At 43.9% G+C, this 19,874-nt stretch overlaps 1 protein-coding gene across 1 annotated transcript in view; it reads right to left on the bottom strand.

The window, feature by feature from the left end:
- LOC142831310 (connector enhancer of kinase suppressor of ras 2-like) overlaps positions 1 to 19,874 on the bottom strand; it is a 212,766-nt gene that overhangs the window by 165,507 nt on the left and 27,385 nt on the right. Inside the window, exons 3-4 of the mRNA XM_075941203.1 lie at positions 3,392 to 3,594; positions 900 to 987 (exon numbers count right to left, since the gene is read on the bottom strand). Coding sequence (XP_075797318.1) covers positions 900 to 987; positions 3,392 to 3,594 — 291 coding nt within the window. The remainder of the gene's footprint in view (positions 1 to 899; positions 988 to 3,391; positions 3,595 to 19,874) is intronic.

The following is a 19,874-nucleotide window of genomic DNA, read 5'->3' on the forward strand; positions in this document are numbered from 1 at the left end:
ACATCAAAGCCCTTTGTCGACCGCCCCATTATTCCTCGTGGGATGAGGTTTACCAGGGAGGTCAACAAAGGGCTTTGATGTCGACCGCGGAGTGTCCAGACTAGCGTGCTGATCCAACAAACAGCTGATTAGCTCAGCGCGGCAGCCATGTAGTGTAGACATACCCTTACAGTTTAGGAGGAGTTCTTGGTGAAACAGACAAATGGGCAAACGCTCTAAAATATATAGTAGATATATTTCTACTTTATTTGTTCAATTCTCCTATGCATATACATTCAGTTCATCTTTGGCAACAATTAGCAGTGAGCCAGGGAATATTTTGTGTTAAATTCTAGACATTTTCTTATCAGAAATATATTGACTAATTTCAAGCACTTTGGAGAACAACAACAAAATTATTAGGGCCTGGGTGGCCATCAGACTGATTTATGATAAAAAACTTCAAGTCTAATATACATCACATTGGTAAGCAAGAACTAAATGCCAGGCAATGGTTGTGGGAAAAGGAAAGCACACAACGAAGAATCATATGCTGGAAATTGGGGGAGGCGGGAAATAGAATATGGTAGGGGAGGAAAGGGGTAAAATAAAGTGAGTAAGGATCAACTGTAGATATTGCAATAATTATCTTTTTTAAACTTTTTGGAAAGAAAACCCATTAACATCTTTGAAAGGAATTTAAAATATTAAAAAAAAATAATTCATAATAGTACTAAAAAATAATTACTGTGTTTGCAGCTGAGATATTACACATGCAGACCTCCTCCCATCAGCCTCCAAAAGGCACACAAATGCTCCTGATGAAGTGACAAATTTCTAACAGTTGTTTGGAATATTTTACAATTTCTTCACTTCCCCATTGCTGATTCAGGTATGGTACACAATAAACCCATTCTTACCTGTTGCACAATGGTTGTTAATTCCAGGCACAGTTGAACAATATTGTTTTTCAGCAGTGAATATTCTGTCACACTAACAAATGGAGACCTGCCAGAGAGGGACAACAAGTTTGTTGGAGACCTTATAAATCTCTGTGTTACTGGACTCTACCTGTTTTAATGTATATCTACAGTCAACAACACATTAAATAATGCATTTGAGAAGCTGCAATATTAATAATTTGACATGGTACAACACAGAATTATTCCAAAAGAAACTTCAAAAGTCAGTCAGATTTACACAGTCATTATAGCATATTAAAGAGAATTAAGACTTTTGTTCTATGTGAGCAAACTTGTACTGCAGCTGCCATATTGAACAGTACTGTCATCAACCTGTTTATTTTAGAGATAATTACAGCTTCTGAAATTGCTATTCTTACCTACTGGAACTGATGTTATACCAAAGAAGATATAATGCAAAAATGATAATAAACATATACACACACTATAATGATCTTATAGTTACATACTAACTGACAATTAGTAGCAATATTTTTTAACATTTCATCTAACATCACACCTAAAAGCTTCAATGCAAAGATCTCAGCATTCTTGCCATGCATTTTAAAGACACAGTAACATTAGGTCATTATAGTATTTTCTCTAAGTATTTCAATTTGAAATATTTGACAATATGTGACTTCATGCTGAACTTTTTGCTAGCAGGACAAACAGTTTTTAAAACAGACTGTTAAGGTTGGTAACTTTACTTTGATTAAACTAGACTGAACCAAGTCAGCAAATTTTTTGTGGTTTTTTTTTTGTATTGTACGCAAAATAAAGCATCTGACAAAACACCTCCCTTTTCTTTCTGATGGCTCTCAGAGCCCTTTAGAAGATATCTGTGGTAGAGGTAAACTCATCTCACAGTAATCATGCCATTACACTTCTGCAATACTGAACAACTTTTAGGAAGGGAAATTAATAATGTATGTATTTGAAATAATTGTAGGTAGTTAAAAGAAATTATCTGAAGTTGGATTTTGGGCAGGACACTAGAGTTAACATCCCTGTTTTTGAAGAAACCGCAATACCAAAGTGATGAATCAACTACGCAGGAGACTAGGGTTCTGCTCAACCCCCTTTCCACTTCAAATTCCTTTCCTTCTGGCCAGATAAGAGAAGGGGCTAGAAACTCCACAAAAAGACAGGGAACCATGAAGAACTGAGCACTTTGGGAAGCAGCAGGGACAGAAAAGCCAGATACAGAGTGAAACACTTGGTATTTGTGGACACAGCAGGCTGTGCAAAAAGAGGAACTTACGTAGTGGAATAGTGCATGACTGCAGGATGAACCTGACATGCTTCTAGAACCTAAGATGTTTGCTATGCCCCAACACTGAGCAGATATAATAATTATAGCAATCAAGTCCTCATTTTATAGATTATCTGAAAAATGGTACATACGGCTCTTTAAGGGCAAACTACAGCCTCAGCTCAGTAAAGTAAGATGGATAAGGACTGTTTACTGAGCCACTAACACAGCTTTTGGCAGGACATGGAGCCTGCAGGACTCCAACTCTCCTTGGAGTATCCAAGTTCTATCCAGCTCTAACCCCTTTGGCTTATAAAGATTGATGCAATTACATTCCAAGAGAGCCTGATTCCTGGCGTTCTGTCAGAGAATGTCATCAGGGTCATAAACTTTGTGAAGAATTTTCATGTTGTCCCTTTATATGCATAAGAGTTTCAGATTTCAAATGAAGCTTTCGGTTTTATAGATCACTTTTATAGATTTTATTTTCATAGATCAAGAGAAATGCAAGTATATACATAAAATAGTGTCCCACACATAAATCAATATTGTAACATAGTTCACGCAGAGAGTTACATTGTAAACTGATTCCTAATTCATCATAAGAAATCATAGCATTCTTTCACCAAGCAGTAACTGACACAACAAGAGTGACTAATGTATAAACTTGTCCCTTACTGTTAACAACAAATCAATGAGTAAGCACTGACTTTCCAGAGATAAGTGAGTGGTATAATTTCTTGTGTAAATTATCCAAGATAACAGATAACAGCAATTCAAACTTCCCTGCACTGCTATCTTAACTTGCTTCCACCCTGAATGGTCAGAACCACTCTTTGCTCTGGATATAGGGCAGTTCAGTTTCTTTTTTAATGTATATCACTGCCTCCCTTCTGAAATTTAAATGAACCTGCCATCTGTAGTGGCAATTTTTGTGGCATGTATGTTTATTCACTAGGAACAAAACTGAAATTGCTAATTTCACAGAAGTCATCATCAAGCTTAGCTGACCCAAAAGAGAGTCCAATATCTAATAGCCAGCCCCAGGCCTAGGGCTTTTCAACTTAGAATTCAAGTATTTACTAAAATGTACAGGGTAAAACCTATAATTATAATTCTAATTTTAGAAAAAGAGAAAAAGAAACAGAGCAGAAGAATTACTCCTCCTGGTAAGAATTAAAAAGCTCTAAATTACCTGTCCAGCCAGGCAAGCAAGTTCTTGGCAGCACCAATCAGGTCAACAACAGAGGTAAGAAAATCATTTGGCAGTCTTCTGGAGGCCCTGCCATCATAATGGCCACTCCTCCTTCTACCCGTTATAAAGTTCTGAAGATTTTTGGCTGAGGCATTCAACTTGTGAGAGAGCGTTCTCAGGTTTTCAGTCTCCAGACCATAATTCTGAAAGAAAAAAAGAACAGCTCACACAACATAATTTAAACAAACAGCCAAGATACAGAATACTGAGCCAAAACATTTGCAACCTGCTTTGATTCACTCAATTCTTGAACACAGCAAAGTCAGGGCAGGTCAGGAATTGATGAACTATCCCAATAGATCGTGAGTCTTTAATAGCTGACCTTTCAGAGCCCTTTCCTTCCAACCACTTCAGCAATGAGAATGATCAAAGCCCACAGTCTCTCTGCAAGGTAGGTAAGTAATAAACACATTATTTAAAGAGGTGGAAATAGAGGGTCAAAGGTGTTAAATGATTTTCTCTGGTTGCGTAAGTGACACTATAGCTGGTTAAACTGCTCAAGGCAAATAATCTGATGAATTCAGATCTTTTTTGTTGTAACTCAGTCATATTTGCATTCTTATAAGTTAATTTACTATTCAGAACTGTTAAACTGTTTATGTGAATAAATTTCAGAACTGCTCACATCAACAACTCATCATTTATAGTTTATGGTTTTTAAGCACAGGTTTGACAAACATCTGTCAGAGATGATCTAGATCGGGGTCAGCAATCTATGGCTCTTTTGCAGCTTGAGCTCAGCATCCCTTGCTCCCTGCCCCTCTCTTCACCGACTGATTTTTCAATGGGTCAGTGACCCCCAAGCCAAAAAGCTTCCCCACCCCTGACATTAATAAAGACAATGTTAAAACCTTATGTGTTCATGAAAAGGAAGCCTGGCCAACAAGCCCCCAGTTGGGGACCAACTGACCACAGCATCATAATATTCCTGCACCCTCCTACATCCCAAACCTGAGCCCATCATACACCTGAATCCCCTGCCCTGACCCCCTCATACTTGTACATCCCCAAACTCCTGCACCCCCACAGCCCCAATCCCCTGCTATAACATTCCTGCATCCCCACACACCCAACCCTGTGCCCTGAGACCACTATACACCCAAACTCCCTGACCTGAGCTCTTCATACACCCCAACCCAGTATCCTGTACCTGAACATCCCCAGCCCCCTGCCGTAAGATTGACAGAAGACAGCCTGAATGTGCACATGAAGCTGGATTTGACCAGTTAGGATGTAAACTTCAAAGAAATGTGCAAAAAGATGTAGCAGCAGAAGTCCCATTAAATAAAATCTGTGAGTGCAATGTTTCATTTATGCTATTATTAATCATGTCTATTATCAATAATATTAAGTTGTCATGCAAATGGGCATTCTTATATGGCTTTGTTGCCCACGTGTTCTGAATTTTGATGTAGTTTGGCTCTTTGGCTTGAAAAGATTACTGACCCTTGATCTAGATGGTAGTTGATCCTGCCATGAGTTTGTGGGACTGGACTTGAGGACTTCTTGTGGTTCTTTCCAGTTCTATGATTCTATGACTGGTCCTATGATTCTATGTGGCATTGTCATTCACTCAAAGGGAAGAGACCAACTTTTTAAATAGGAACACAGATGCTAATGAACAAATAGCCTCGATTGTATGTGACTAGAGACAAATGTACAAAAACAGCTATTTCTCAAACATTAGTAAGAACAGAAGCCTGTTTGTATGAATATTCATAGCTAAGTTAAAACCACAAAGAAGTCTAAACTGATCAGCCATGTGAAATTTGAACAAATGTTTGTGAACGCTATTTTCTAAGATTCAACTAGGTCTACTTGATGTCTCGGTCTTGATGTCCTAAGTCTTCCTCAGAAAGTTTGACTGTTAGAAGATGGATTTGAACTGCTGGGTGGCTTACAGTCTAAATGAAGATGACATATTTAATCTTAGTAATCAGCTTTCTGCAATATGCTCTGATTTAAAAAAAAGGAAAACTGAAAAGTTTGGGGACAAAATTAATTTTTACATTCAGATTTACCCTGAAAGAATGTCAAAATACACAACAACAGGATATGAATAAAAACTGAATAGCAAAATAGAAAATATTTGCAGTGTTAGTATAGCTGTGTTAGTCCCAGGATACGAGACAGAAAGCAGGTAACATATCTTGTATTGAACCATTTTCTGTTGGTGGAAGGCACAAGTTCCTGAGTTACACAGAGTTCGACTTCATGTCTGGGGAAGAATATCAGAGTGTTTGAACTAACTATAAGTTAAGACACACTATTAAGCATCAGGGGCAATGCATAATATAGTCACTTGAAGTGGGCATTGTTATGCATAATGGGTTTGAAGTTCATAGTAGAAAATATACATAAATATGAGGTACTAGTTCTATGCTGTAATAAAAGAACTTCAAGCACTGAGTCTCAGGGCCCAGGTCAAGTGACTCAAGATTGTGGAGCTGGGCTCTTGTGGCTAAAAATAGCAATATTTCATCTCACATCCCAGACTCCAAAAGTCAATCAACCTGGGGTCAGATTCTCTGTTTTGTTCTGTTTTTTAATTGAAGCTTAAGACATACCTCAGGTGTTTGATATGGAAAAACAGTTCTTTTCAGTCCCTTACAAATAAGCATTAAGCAGTAAATTTTTGACAATTTTATTTGCCTAATACATTTGGTGTGCCAAAATCCTTGTTAAAAGCAGGTTGTTTTATATTAGCTTGTCATCTGCCTAACATTTATAGCTACTCATTCATTCACTGAAATACAAAGGAGATATGCATCCCTCCCTTTTTCTAGTGCAGGTACAATAAGCAAGTGGCCCCATTGAAATGCTTATACAACAGTTAGTTAGGAAGACAGCTGTGGTTCTCCCTTTCAAAAGGAGCTTGATTTTGCCTATTCAGTAAACCAAATAAAGGTGCATAAACCAGTTCCTCCTGTTTTTATTTCAGAGTCCATATCGTCCTGTCCTTGAACTAACAGACGAAACACCATGCCTGACCATAACTCACTAAATAGAAAGTTTGGGAGGTTGCCAACTTTCTTTCACGAAAAGCCATTATTGCCATGGGATAAGAAAAGGAAACTGAAATAGGAAATTGAAACAGAAATGTATTGGCTTCTTTAAGTCAGTAAATTCTCAAGTGCTGAAAAATGTAGGCTTGATATTTGCTGCGCATTCGCATTTTAAATCCTCATTTATTACAGAAACAGATGCAAAGCTTTGGGTGAGGACTTGATTAAGAACCTTGTTTTTCATTTGCATGCAGAAGATATCAGAAATACCATGTGCCCTCACTATAATTAAGTTATATATTTGCATGGTAAAATAAACTATCCCCTTATAATTGATTGGTTTAATTTGGGAAAAAATCCTGCATTTTCTACTCATCTTTTCTTATCCCCCAAATGGTGCATGAGGAAGGTGAAAGCAAAACACAATTATGTTTCTTTTCTTGACATTTGAGTACGGAGCAGGATCATTTATAAAGAAAGGACACAGGCAAACTGAAAATATCACATCCCTCCACAAAACACTCATACAGAGAGCTGTATGAGTTCAAGGAGTTTGATCTAAAAAATAAAACTATAGTAAAACTCCAATAGTCCGGCATCCAATTGTACGGCACTCCTGATAGTCCGGCATCAAAATGGCAAGAGCCTAGTGAGTGAGCTTTGGCAAAAAATCAGTTACAAAGCAACAGCGGCAGCAGCTGAACTGAGTGAAAAGGGTAAAAAAGGGTTAAAAAAACTAACACATCACAGTATACTGTATACAGTATGTACAATAAAAAGGGTTAAGAACCCTTTATATACAGTATATAATGTATACAGTATATATATATATAAAACCATTTTATAGTACCTCCTGATAGTCCGGCATATCCAATAATCCGGCACCACTGAGGTCCCAAAGGTTCCGGATTATCGGAAGTCTACTGTATAATGAAAACAACTGGTTTAAAATTTTGGCTTGTACGACTCAAAGCCCAAAATACAGGGTACAAAGTCAAATATTGGTGCTCTTCTTACTGAGGATTTTAAATTTAAAGAGAGAAGTACCTTTGATTAATAGATACACTATAGAAAGAATAACTTTCTATTGCAAGAAGTAGAGAAGAAAAATCAGAAAAAGAAAATCTGGAAGAGGATTTTGCCTTAATAAATGGGACTGTCTAAGGAGGTGATATGGTCAGTAATATTAATATTAAACACTTGTATAGTTCTTTATATGAAAGCATCATATAAACAGTAACATCTGTTAATCTTCCCAATCCCCCACAAATTAAGAAAATCAATATTGCTATCCCTGCTTAAGAAATGGGGAAAGAGATACTGAAATGTTCTTGAGCAATTCACGGGTAACAACACAGTGACTCAGGGTAGAGTTAGGATGAGAGCTCAGGAATTCCCAGTTTCAAGTCCCACTGTTAGTTTAAAGAGAAGAAATGGCAGCAATGGTGAAGATAGTTTCATGTGGTGGAGATTAAATTAAATACAAGAGTAAGGTCAATGACTAAGGGGTTTAATCACAGAAGAGTTCTAGTAATGATAAGACATGGTAATGCTTATATTGTCTAGAGTTTATCAAAACTCAGAATTTCTCTTTAATGGAGAAAACTGACAGTTTGAATTTTTTGTCCCAAATCAGTAAAAAAATCTATATTTTCTTTTAAACACATTGGCTAAAAAAAATTGTTTTGGTGAAAATTTTGTTTTGAAGTTTTAAAAATTCATTGTGAATTTTTTAATGTAATTTTGAATAGGGATTTTCATGTTTATAATTTTGTTATTTCATGACATGTCATTAATAGTAGGAATAGTTTAATGCACAAAGTGGGTGAAATGCATTAACATATTTCATTTGTCAATGAAAAATTTCCTAAGAGGTCTAGTAGTGATACTTGTCCAATGAACTACTCTGACTGAGAATTCTATTCATTACAGAAACCACATGTAAAACTTTGGGGTTTAGTATTGGGTTTATCCTCCACAGTTTATTATTTTAGGTGCATGTGAGTATCATGCTACAATTCATTGTGAGATGTCCATTTCAAAGTTTCTTCATGCTCTCCAGTGGCTAGTGCTATTGGAAGTGGCTGTGGCAGCGTGGTGACAGGACTGAGTGATTCCAGGGTTTGTGCAGGTTTTTCATAGTATAGAAATAACAGGTGGCTGTTGTTAGATGTGTGACAACAGCACAGAATATGGATGGCCTATTAAAGCCTTACTTCATTAGTGTGTTATTTGCTTTTAAAGATGAATAACAGCACTTTCATGAAACAAATATTGAATACCTAACCTTTCAATGCCATTAACAACAAATATGGGTAACTGTAAAAATGGCACATATATTTAAAAAAAATTTCTTAAAAAACAGAAAAATCTTTTTTTTCTTTGAAAACCCCCATACTGAATTGTTGTGCAACTAGTTATATTGTTAAAATCTGGCTGAAAAAAGTACAGTGGAAAACTGCACAGTCTCCCATTCTTTATTGTATATTTCTTCAAATAAAGAAGTTGGTTTGCAAGCTACTATCCTGGGATTATTTTTAAATGCATTCTTTCAAAATTCATTCAATTACTTTATTTGTAGAAAGAGTAAATTGATCACAGAATAAAAATAAGTCTTGTGTTTGTATACTTAAAAAAGTAGAATGAGGCAAAAGGAAAGCCTAAAGATCTAATTTTAATGTATTTTTCAGAATAATCTCAATTGAATGTATCATGCTATATGTAAAATGATATTCAGAAATTTGGCAGAGTTTAATATGTCCTATAGAAAGGTAACAAGGATGTTGCTTATAAACATCCTTTCTCAAAAGACACGTTGACTGGGAATTCATAAGCTACTGCAACTTTTTCTTTTCTGTATATAGCGATATATTCTTTTTCAAAGCATCCTTTGAGATCTAACACAGTCAGTACATGTGGAAAAGAAAAAACTGTAAAGTACCTATCCATATTCTTCTATACTGTGACAATGCAAAAATACCTGTGTTGCAAAACAAAGTTAATTTAGTTTTATAGCAAGAAGAAATACGTTGCATTATTGGTTACTAACCTAAGAACAATGAAGTCACTTCCACAAAAATGTACTTAATGAAATAAAATAAATTTTATACACACACACAGAGAGAGAGAGAGAGAGAGAGAGAGAGAGAAATAAACGACATTTGTGATTGGTCTAGGGCAAAATTTTAGTTAAGCATTTTGTACTACATAATTACAAAGAAAGATTCAACAGATCCCAGCAGATTGACTTTTAATCCAAATAAAGTATTTAAGTGTTTGCTGATGCTGTCATGCAAGTAACGGACAGGAAAGCAAAGTTTGCATAATAAGAACTTATATGCATATTTGGCTTCTGCCATGTGTGATATTTTGAGCATATTATGGTTTTCCCTAAGCTGTGAGAAATTAAAGGGTAGTACAGGAGAGCTGATTGATGAGGTTAAGGGAAACAACATATTTCTGACTGAAAATCAAACATTTTTATCCATAATCATATAAAGAAGTTCATTATATTTAAAGTAGGAATTTAAATATTAAGCTAGCTTAACTTTTAGGATGTATTGCATTTGTGATGGGGTGGAGTAGACCCGATGTCTCTGCTGGAGGCCTTGCTGCACCCCGCCCCAGGGAGAAGAGCAGAAAATAGGTCCTCCAAGCAGAATTGAATGGCTGCTTCTGCTACAGCCGATCAGGGCCCAGCAGGTAGACATAAAAGAAGCTGCAAGCCTAGGGTCTGGCAGTTCCTTGCTGGAGCTTGACCTGGGCAGATCTATAAGGGCTGACTGGGAGGACAGAAGCCCTTAAGGGTATGTCTACACTATCGCTCCGTTAGTTCGAATTTAATTCGAACTAACGGAGCACTTACTTTGAACTAGGTAATCCTCATTCCACGAGGATTAAGCCTAGTTCGAATTTACTAGTTCGAATTAAGGGATGTGTAGACCCTTAATTCAAACTAGTGGGAGGCTAGCCCTTCCCAGCTTGCCCTGGTGGCCACTCTGGCCAACACCAGGGAAACTCTACTGCCACCCTCCCGGCCCCGGAGCCCTTAAAGGGCCACGGACTGGCTACACAGTTTGTGCCAGTTGAAAGGCTGCCAGCACCCGTGCCAGCACACCCAGCAGCTGACACCCCATGAGCCAGCCACCCGATGACACCCATCCCTCCCCCTCTTCCCGTGACCAGCCTGGCGGCTCCCAGGACCCTACCCGGGGCCACAAGAAGCGGGCGCCCGCGTGGTCTAGTGCGGAGATCGTGGACCTCATTGAGGTTTGGGGGGAAGCCTCCAATGTCCACGATATCCGCACTAGCCACAGGAACGCGGCAGTCTACGGCTGCATGGCTGCCAGCCTGGCCGCCAGGGGCCACCAGCACAGCCAGGAGTAGGTGCGCTGGAAAATCAAGGACCTGCGGCAGTCCTACTCCTGGGCCTGCCTGCCAGGGGCCGACCCGGAGGCCTGCCCCCACTTCCAGGCTCTGGACCACCTCCTGGGGGCTCATGCCGTCCCTGCCCCCTGGGACATGATAGACCCCGGGGCAGAGGGACCGCTCCCAGAGACGGAGGAGGAGGAGGAGCAGGAGCAGGAGGGCTCCGAGAGCCAGGAGCCTGCCGGCAGCCTGCCCAGGACCCGGGACCCCCGAGGCACCCAACAGAGCCGCTCACCTGTGTCATCCGAGGCCAGGGAGGCGTCCACCTGAGAGTACCATCATGTTCCCCTTATGTGTATTGGGGGCTGAGGCGAGAAGGAGCCCAGGACCATGAGCCTGGGCCTTGCCCACCACGGAGCAGCAACTGGGGATCCTGCAGGGGCCCTGGCCTTGCAGAGGGGAGCTGGGTTTCACACACCTGGGCCCCTGGGGTAATTGACCGCTGTTCTTGTTTCACCACAGCCGCAGCACCTCGGACTGCAGGGCGCACCACACCGCCTGCAGCAGCCGTCCGCGCCCGGGCCAGCAGGAGAGCCAGGAACCAGGAGGAGTACCAGAGGCGGCACCTCCAGTTCCTGGAGCAACAGCTCCATATCCAGGACCACTGGGTCCAGGAGGACCTGAGGCTGCGCCGGAGGAGCTTGGGGGCACTGGAGGAGCAGGGCTGTGCCCTGCGAGACCACCTCCAGAACCTGCTCGACCGCTTCCCAATTCCTCCTGCTCCCCCTGCTCCCCCTCCTCCTCCCTCTGCTCCCCCTGCTCCCCCTCCTGATCCCGCTCCTGCTTCCTCCACACCCCCTGTCCCTCCTGCCCCACCCTCCACAACCATTCCCCACCAATGCCCCTGGATCTGCAGTGTTGCGAGACAGGAGAGGCAGCCGGACCCCCACCCCTGAGCTTTCCTTTCCCTTCCTCCCTTCCCTCCCCTTCCAGCTCCCTCGTCCCAGGTTTCCCCCTCCCCTCTCCCACCCTCCTTCCTCCCTCCCCCCACCCCAGTTATGTTAAATAAAAAGACGTTTTTGTTTGAAAAACAGGTGTCTTTATTTGACAGTAGGTAGGAAGGGGAAAGCGGAAGGGGATAGGGTGGAAGAAGGCCCCAGTGGGGCATGCAGGGAGAGGTCAGTCCTCCTCCTCCACCAGGAAGCTCTCCCGCAAGGCTTCCCAGATCTGGACGGCCCCCCGCTGGGCTTCCCGGATGGCGGCGGTGCGGGGCTGACCATAGTGGCCAGCCATGCGGTCAGCCTCAGCCATCCAGGCTGCCAGGAAAGCCTCCCCCTTTCTCTCACATAAATTGTGGAGTGCACAAGATGCTGCCACCATGGGAGGGATGTTGTGCTCGGCCAGGTCCAGACGGGTGAGGAGGCATCGAAAGCGGGCTTTCAGTCACCCGAAGGCCCCCTCCACCACGATGCGGGCCCTGGTCAGCCTGGCATTGAAGGCCTGGCAGGAGGGATTGAGGTGCCCCGTGTAGGGCTTCATCAGCCACGGCTGCAGTGAGTAGGTGGCATCCCCCACCAGGCACACGGGCATGTCCACGTCCCCGACCCTGATGTGGTGGTCGGGGAAGAAGGTCCCGTCCTGCAGCCCCTGGCACACGGAGGAGTTGCGATACACCTGGGCGTCGTGTGCTTTGCCGGACCAGCCCACATTAATGTCCGTGAACTGTCCCCGGTGGTCACACATGGCCTGCAGGATCACGGAGATGTACCCCTTGCGGTTGACGTACCGGGAGGCCTGGTGTTCCGGGGCACGGATAGGGATGTGCGTCCCGTCGATGGCCCCCCCACAGTTGGGGAAGCCGAGGGCACCGAATCCCCGGATGACGGCGTCCGGGTTGGCGAGGCGGACCACCCTGCGGAGCAGTACCCGGTTGATGGCCTTGACCACCTGCGGAGAGAGACACAGCAAAGCGCCAATCAGTGGGGCGCCCGGGTGGCTGGGAGCATTCGTGCTCTGGCAGTGCCCCGCGCCCCACTCCCAGAAGCAACCCCCCTGGCGGCGTGTAGTACGGCTGGGACAGACCGACTCCTCCGGTGCGGGGCGCTTTCGCCTCCTCCCTCCCCCCTCTTTGTCCCTGGGGCAGCCCATCCCCTCCTTGCAGCTCACCTCCCCCCCGGAGCAGTGGCCGAGGAGTGCCATACCTGCATGAGCACCGCTCTGACGGTGGATCTCCCAACACCGAACTGGATCCCGACGGATCGGTAGCTGTCCGGCGTGGAGAGCTTCCAGAGGGTGATGGCCACCCGCTTCTGGAGGGGGATGGCGGGCCTCATGTGAGTGTCCCTTCTGCACAGAGCAGGGGCGAGCCACTTGCAGAGCTCCAGGAAGGTGTCCCTCCTCATCCTGAAGTTCTGGGTCCACTGTCGGTCCTCCCATCGCTCCAGGATGATGCGGTCCCACCAGTCGCTGCTGGTGTCCAGACGCCAGATGCGGCGGGGCACGCCGGTGCCGGGGCGCTGCCGCGGCTCTTCCACAGCCCCCAGGGCGGCCAGGTGGAGAGGCAGGAGGCTGACGTGAACCAGGAGGTGCCAGGCAGCCTCGAGCCATTGCTAGGAGGCTTGCAGCAGCAAGTCCAGAAAGTGCACCAGAAGGTGCAGGGCGAGCTCTGGCTCCATGTTGCCACCTGTGGCGGCGTCCCCAAAGGGAAGCACCAACACAGACGGGCGCAGAGATCAACACTTTGCTGTCCCTCGGCGAGGTTGGCAAGCAAGCATGAAAAGCTGAGAACCAGCTGTCCGGGGGGGGGGGCCCTTTAAGCACGAGCCTCAGATAGCCTCAGACAGCAGCCACACAAAGCAACTGCTGACCTGATGCCCTGCCAGAACCGGTTTCAGCCGCCCTTAAATGAGCCCCTGCGTCCAATCAGTGTGGACGCGCTAGTTCGAATTAACAAAACGCTAATTCGAACTAGTTTTTAGACCAGGACAGAACCTAGGTCCAGCAGCTGAAGACTAGCTGTTAACACACAACAACACCCTGCAGAACCCTGGAAATGGTACAGGAAGAACTTGACTGAGCAGCTGGGACCCAGAAAAGTAGGAGTGTCTGGGTCCCTCCCCCCAAACACTTCCAGCAGCCACAACAAGGAAGGGGGTTAAGAAGAAGCCTGATCCCCCCAGGCAACTGACCAGAAAGATTTCTGGGGTACCTGCACTCCCAGAGAACAGCCAGGCAGAGAAGCTGCAGACCTTGGCCATGAAGGGGTGCTCAAAAGAGTGAGAGCCTCTTCACAATATTTCATGTATGTATTTAAAGAATCATCATCATGTTATTTAGCTTATATAGTGAGACACTTCAAAGCAATTCTAAATAATAATTTTAAAATATTTAATTGTTCATCAGCTCTCATATTTCTTCTTGTGCTTATAGGGATTCTTTGTCATTTCTCTTCAAGGACTATCTAGAGAAAATATTCTCCTCTCACTGTTCAGAATATGCTCTCTTTTTATGAGAAAAAACAGCTGGTTGAACAAGGAGGACACTGTACCATAGGAGAGTAAAATTTAACAGAAACAAAACAATACCAAGATGTTTACTATAAAAATGTTTCTTCGGTAGCATCTTTCCATCTAGATACTTATATGGCATCCATCGTCATAGTATCTGGGGGTACATCTACACAGTACCTTAAACTCAAAATAAGATACACAATTTGCACTATGCAAATTATGTATCTTATTTCGATTGAATTTTGAAATAAGCTATTTCAAAATTTGGCACTGTGAAATATCCTGAGTGTCTTTAAAACAACAATGTATTTATTTTTAAAGCATTCCCATTTTACTGTGAACTTTTAAAAAAAACCTTTCTTCAATACACAGATATGGTCAAGATTGACTTCTGATCCCAATTTGAGATGGTAAAAATCTTCAAAATCTGTGCAGTATAGGAAACCAATTTCCTCCTTTTCTCAAATAAGAAACTGATCCTTTGTAAACAGCCCTAAAGTTGTCATTGTTATGTGTCTTAATTATGTGCATCAGCTCTTAACGTTTTTCAGAGTGTCTGATAATGATTGTACTACAGCTGAACACTAAAGTTAGCATGTCACTCCTTACATCAAGCAACTGACCATTAGCATCAAATGTAACCAACAGACTGTGTATAAAATGCTGAATGATCTAGGGTAGGTCTGCATGAGCCAAGCTGACGTAAATTGGGCTGAACACAAGAATAATTTATAAGGTTTTGAATTACTGTTACATGCATGCCATTTTTATGTAAAGGTATATCAGTTTTGGATGAAGTTAGACATTCTGTCTACCGATTCACAACAGCAGAATAATTATGCTACAGGATGAAACAAAATACAGGACTATGTAGCACTTTAAAGACTAACAAGATGGTTTATTAGGTGATGAGCTTTCGTGGGCCAGACCCACTTCCTCAGATCTGAGGAAGTGGATCTGGGCCACGAAAGCTCATCACCTAATAAACCATCTTGTTAGTCTTTAAAGTGCTGCATAGTCCTGTCTTTTGTTTCAGCTATGCCAGACTAACACGACTGCATCTCTATCACTATTCTATATGCTACAGGATGCACATCTCAAATCTGGGACTCTCTGGTCTGACAAAATCTGTGGTCTGGCAGGACCATGGATGTTAATGGACCAAAGAGCCCTGGAGGCCAGAAGCAGGAGCCAGCTGTGAGGCTGGAGGCTGGGGACCTCTGGTTGGGCTGGTGGCGTATAAGGCGACTGGGCGTATAAGACGACCCCCTAATTTTCTAGTTAAAAGATAGGTTTTCGTCTTATACTCGCCGTATAAGACTATCCCCCCTTAAGAGGCCAACCGGCAGTGCCCCAGTGCCCCTCTGCCTCCCCGGATTTGCTCCCGGTGTCCCTGGTCTGCTGGAGACGGTCCCCAGCAGACCAGTGGCACCGGGAGCAAAGCCGCAGCCATGGCGGGGTCCCGCGCCTCCCCGCCTTTGCCAGAGCAAAGCCTCAGAGGCGCGGGACCCCTCCGCCTCTCCGGCTTTGCTCCCGGTGTCCCTGGTCTGCTGGAGATGGTCCCCAGCAGACCAGGGGCACCGGGAGCAAAGCCGAAGCGGCGGCGGGGTGTCGCGCTTCTGAGGCTTTTCTCTGGCAAAGCCTCAGAAGCGCGGGACCCCACCACGGCTGCGGCTTTGCTCCTGGTGTCCCTGGTCTGCTGGAGACGGTCCCCAGCAGACCAGAGGCACCGGGAGCAAAGCCGCAGCAGCCGCGGGGTCCCGTGCCTCCCCGGCTTTGCCAGAGCAAAGCCTCAGAGGCGCGGGACCCCTCCGCCTCCCCGGCTTTGCTCCCGGTGTCCCTGGTCTGCTGGAGATGGTCCCCAGCAGACCAGGGGCACCGGGAGCAAAGCCGAAGCGGCGGCGGGGTGTCGCGCTTCTGAGGCTTTTCTCTGGCAAAGCCTCAGAAGCGCGGGACCCCACCACGGCTGCGGCTTTGCTCCTGGTGTCCCTGGTCTGCTGGAGACGGTCCCCAGCAGACCAGAGGCACCGGGAGCAAAGCCGCAGCAGCCGCGGGGTCCCGTGGCTCTGAGGCTTTGCCAGAGCAAAGCTTCAGAAGCGCGGCACCCCGCCGCCGCTTCGGCTTTGCTCCTGGTGCCTCTGGTCTGCTGGGGACTGTCTCCAGCAGACCAGGGACACCGGGAGCAAAGCCCCTGAGGACGCTGGCCGCGGGACAGCCGCGGCGGGTCTGGGCTGCCCCGCTGCCGGCTTCCCCCGTGGCTTTGCTCCGCGTCTTCCTGGTCTGCAGACCAGGGAGACGCGGAGCAGCTTTTCTCGCCCCGGAATACACGGGCGGCGGGACCACGAGGTCCCGCAGTCTGTGTCCTCCGGGGCGAAAAAAGCCCCGTTCATACCTGCAAGTCTGGGACTGCCTGTATACCCGGCGTATAAGACGACCCCCGATTTTTGGGGGATGTTTTTTAGCATAAAAAGTCGTCTTATACACCGGAAAATACGGTAAGAGCTATTTTTTAAAGTTTTAAATTCTCCCTCCCCTCTGCACAGAAACTTTCCCGCTGCAGCACGGCACTGGGCCACAGCCCCGCCAGGCTCCAGGACAAGGCAAGGAGCCAGCTGGGCCACCAGGCTGTAGCACCCTGGCTCACTGCCTGCCCAGTGCTCCTTCAGGCTGTGCGCAAGCTCAACTGGGCAGGGGGCCCCCGCAGCAGGCAAAGAGCCGGTGGCGCTGCTAGGCTGCATCACCCTGGCTCACTGCCTGCCCGGTCTCAGTGTGGGCAGCTGGGCAGGGGGCCCCGCGGCAGGTGCGAGTCCCTTCCTTCCTATATATACCTTAAAATCACGAGTATAATGGGGGTGCGCATTATAGATAAGAGTTTAGTTTATTCAAGAATTCTGATGTTTAAAAGGCAGGTGTGCATTATACATAGGTGCTCATTATACTTGAGTTTTACAGTAGTTTCTCCGCAATGACCTTAACGTCATTGAATGCTTCTTTTGCATCTCGATCATCCAGTGTCCCCACTGGTTGTTTAGCAAGATTCCTGATTCTGATATACTTAAAAAATATTTTGCTTTTACTTTTAGAGTCTTTGGCTAGCTGTTCTTCATATTCCTTTTTCATAGAATCATAGAATACTAGAACTAGAAGGAACTAAGCACCATCTAGATCATCTCTGACAGATATCTATCCAACCTAATCTTAAATATCTCCAATTATGGAGATTCCATAACCTCCTTAGGCAATTTATTCCAGAGTTTAACCACCCTGACAGTTAGGAATCTTTCCTAGTGTCCTACCCCTTTTGGCTTTCCTTATTATATTTTTACACTTAATTTGACAAAGTTTATGTTCCTTTCTATTTTCCTCACTAGGCTTTAATTTCCACTTTTAAAATAATGCCTTTTTATCTCACGCGGCTTCTTTTACTTGATTGTTAAGCCACGATGGGAACTTTTTTGGTTCTCTTTCTGTGTTTTTTAATTTGGGGTGTACACTTAAATTGGGCCTCTATTATGATGTCTTTGAAAATCCCCATGCAGCTTGCACGGATTTTACTTTTGGCACAGAATCTTTTCATTTCTGCTTAACTAACTGCCCCATTTTTGTGTAGTTTTCCTTTCTGAAATTAAATGCCAGTGTTGGGCTGCTGAGGTGTATTTTCCACCATAGGGATGTTAAATTGTATTACATTATGGACACTATTTCCAAGTAGTCCCATTGTATTTACCTTTTGGACCTAATCCTGTGCTCCACTTATCAAGAATTACCTCTCCCTTTGTGGGTTCCCGAACCAGCTGCTCCAAGAAGCAGTTATTTAAGGTGTCAAGAACTTCATTTCTGCATCCTGCCTTGAGATGACGTGTGTTCAGTCAATATGGGGATAGCTGAAATCCACCACTATTATTATTTTATTTTTATAGCTTCTCTAATTTCCCTTAACATTTCATAGTCACTATCACTATCTTGGTCAAGTGGTTGGTAATAGCTCTATTGCTATATTCTTATTAATTGTTTTAATTGACTAATGATTTTAATTACATATTCTGTGGTAAAAAAGTAATGAGTCAATTGAACCCAACATGACCTAATTTTCAGATGGCTTGATCACGGAAACCTGCCTCCACACAAGTTAACTTATTTTGAAGCAACTCTCTGGTTGAATTACAGTTATAATGACTTACAATATCATGAGAAATTATTGTGTTGTTAATATACTAACTCATACAATTTAGTTTATTCTAATCTTAAAATGCGATCAAGAATACACCAAATCCTCAACTACATCCATTAATAAATTCATTAAATATAACTCATAGGCTTGGCTCTTCATTAAAGAAAGAACAAGCATAGTTAGGACCCATCTCTATGTACATTGGTAAACCGAATTATTCTGTCTTGCTTTCTATTCAATCTTAAAGAACCTGGCAGTTAGTGTTTTGTAAACAGCTAACCATTCCCACTAATTAAAAAGCTTCCAGGTAAGACTAATAGCACAGGTTCAATTTCTCTAGTCAGGCATCCTCAGAACCTGACCGGTGCACAACTAGAGAATTTGCTGAACCAGGGGAAGTCAATATTGTCTAGCACACAATAATTTTTGAAAGAAGGCCACTTCTCAAATTTCAGAAGTGTCCACAGGCCGCCCTGTAAGGGGTGGAGCCTCGGGCAGAAGGGCAGGACCTCAGGCGGAAGGGGCGGACCAAGTGCTGTGAAAAGATGTCAATATGTTTTTATATGACCAAGTAATTAAAATGAAATAATAATTAACCACATACAACATTATCCAAAGATTATCATAGAAGGCAACACTTGTAAAATTTGTAACAACACTACCATTTTGAGAACACTTGTAACATGTGTAATAACTACAACACTAACACTAAACATAGGGCACTGAAAATTAATACTTAGTCCTGCCGTAAGTGTAGGGGACTAAACTAAATGATTTGAGGCTACTTCTAGATCTATGATTCCATTAAATAGTATCAAAGTCCCTGGTTTTCTTCCCACTCACTCTAACTATGGGAAGCTCAGGGGGTTTCCTGTACTGACTTAGTCTGTACAGGAAAAAACAACAAATGGTCTAGTAGCACTTTATAGACTAACAAAACATGTAGATGGTATCATGAACTTTCATGGGCACAGCCCACTTCTTCAGATGACCGAGTTTTGAGTTTAGGATGTACAGACCAAAAATAAATAGGAGATGGGGCCGGGGTGGAGGAAGAGGGAAGAGGGAGGAGACAGGGAGCAGAGGGTATGGAAAATCAAAGGGAAAAACAGGAAAGTAGAGCTGGGAGTCAGTAAGTATCTAAAAATTGGGTAGGTAAAACGAAGCAGATAAGAATCAAAGTCAATAAAGAGTATCTTCCTAACATACGAATCTACACAAAGAGCTGTTTGCACCTTCATTGAATGTTAGGTTGATAGTGTCCCAACCATCCTTCATCACGGTAGAGAATTGAATTTTCTGATGAATTCTAATTCCAATGCTTCTCTGTGTATCTGGCTAGTAGAATTGGTTTGTGACAAGACAGCCAC

Source organism: Pelodiscus sinensis, chromosome 13 (assembly GCF_049634645.1).
Source record: "Pelodiscus sinensis isolate JC-2024 chromosome 13, ASM4963464v1, whole genome shotgun sequence".
Taxonomy (NCBI): Eukaryota; Metazoa; Chordata; order Testudines; family Trionychidae; genus Pelodiscus; species Pelodiscus sinensis.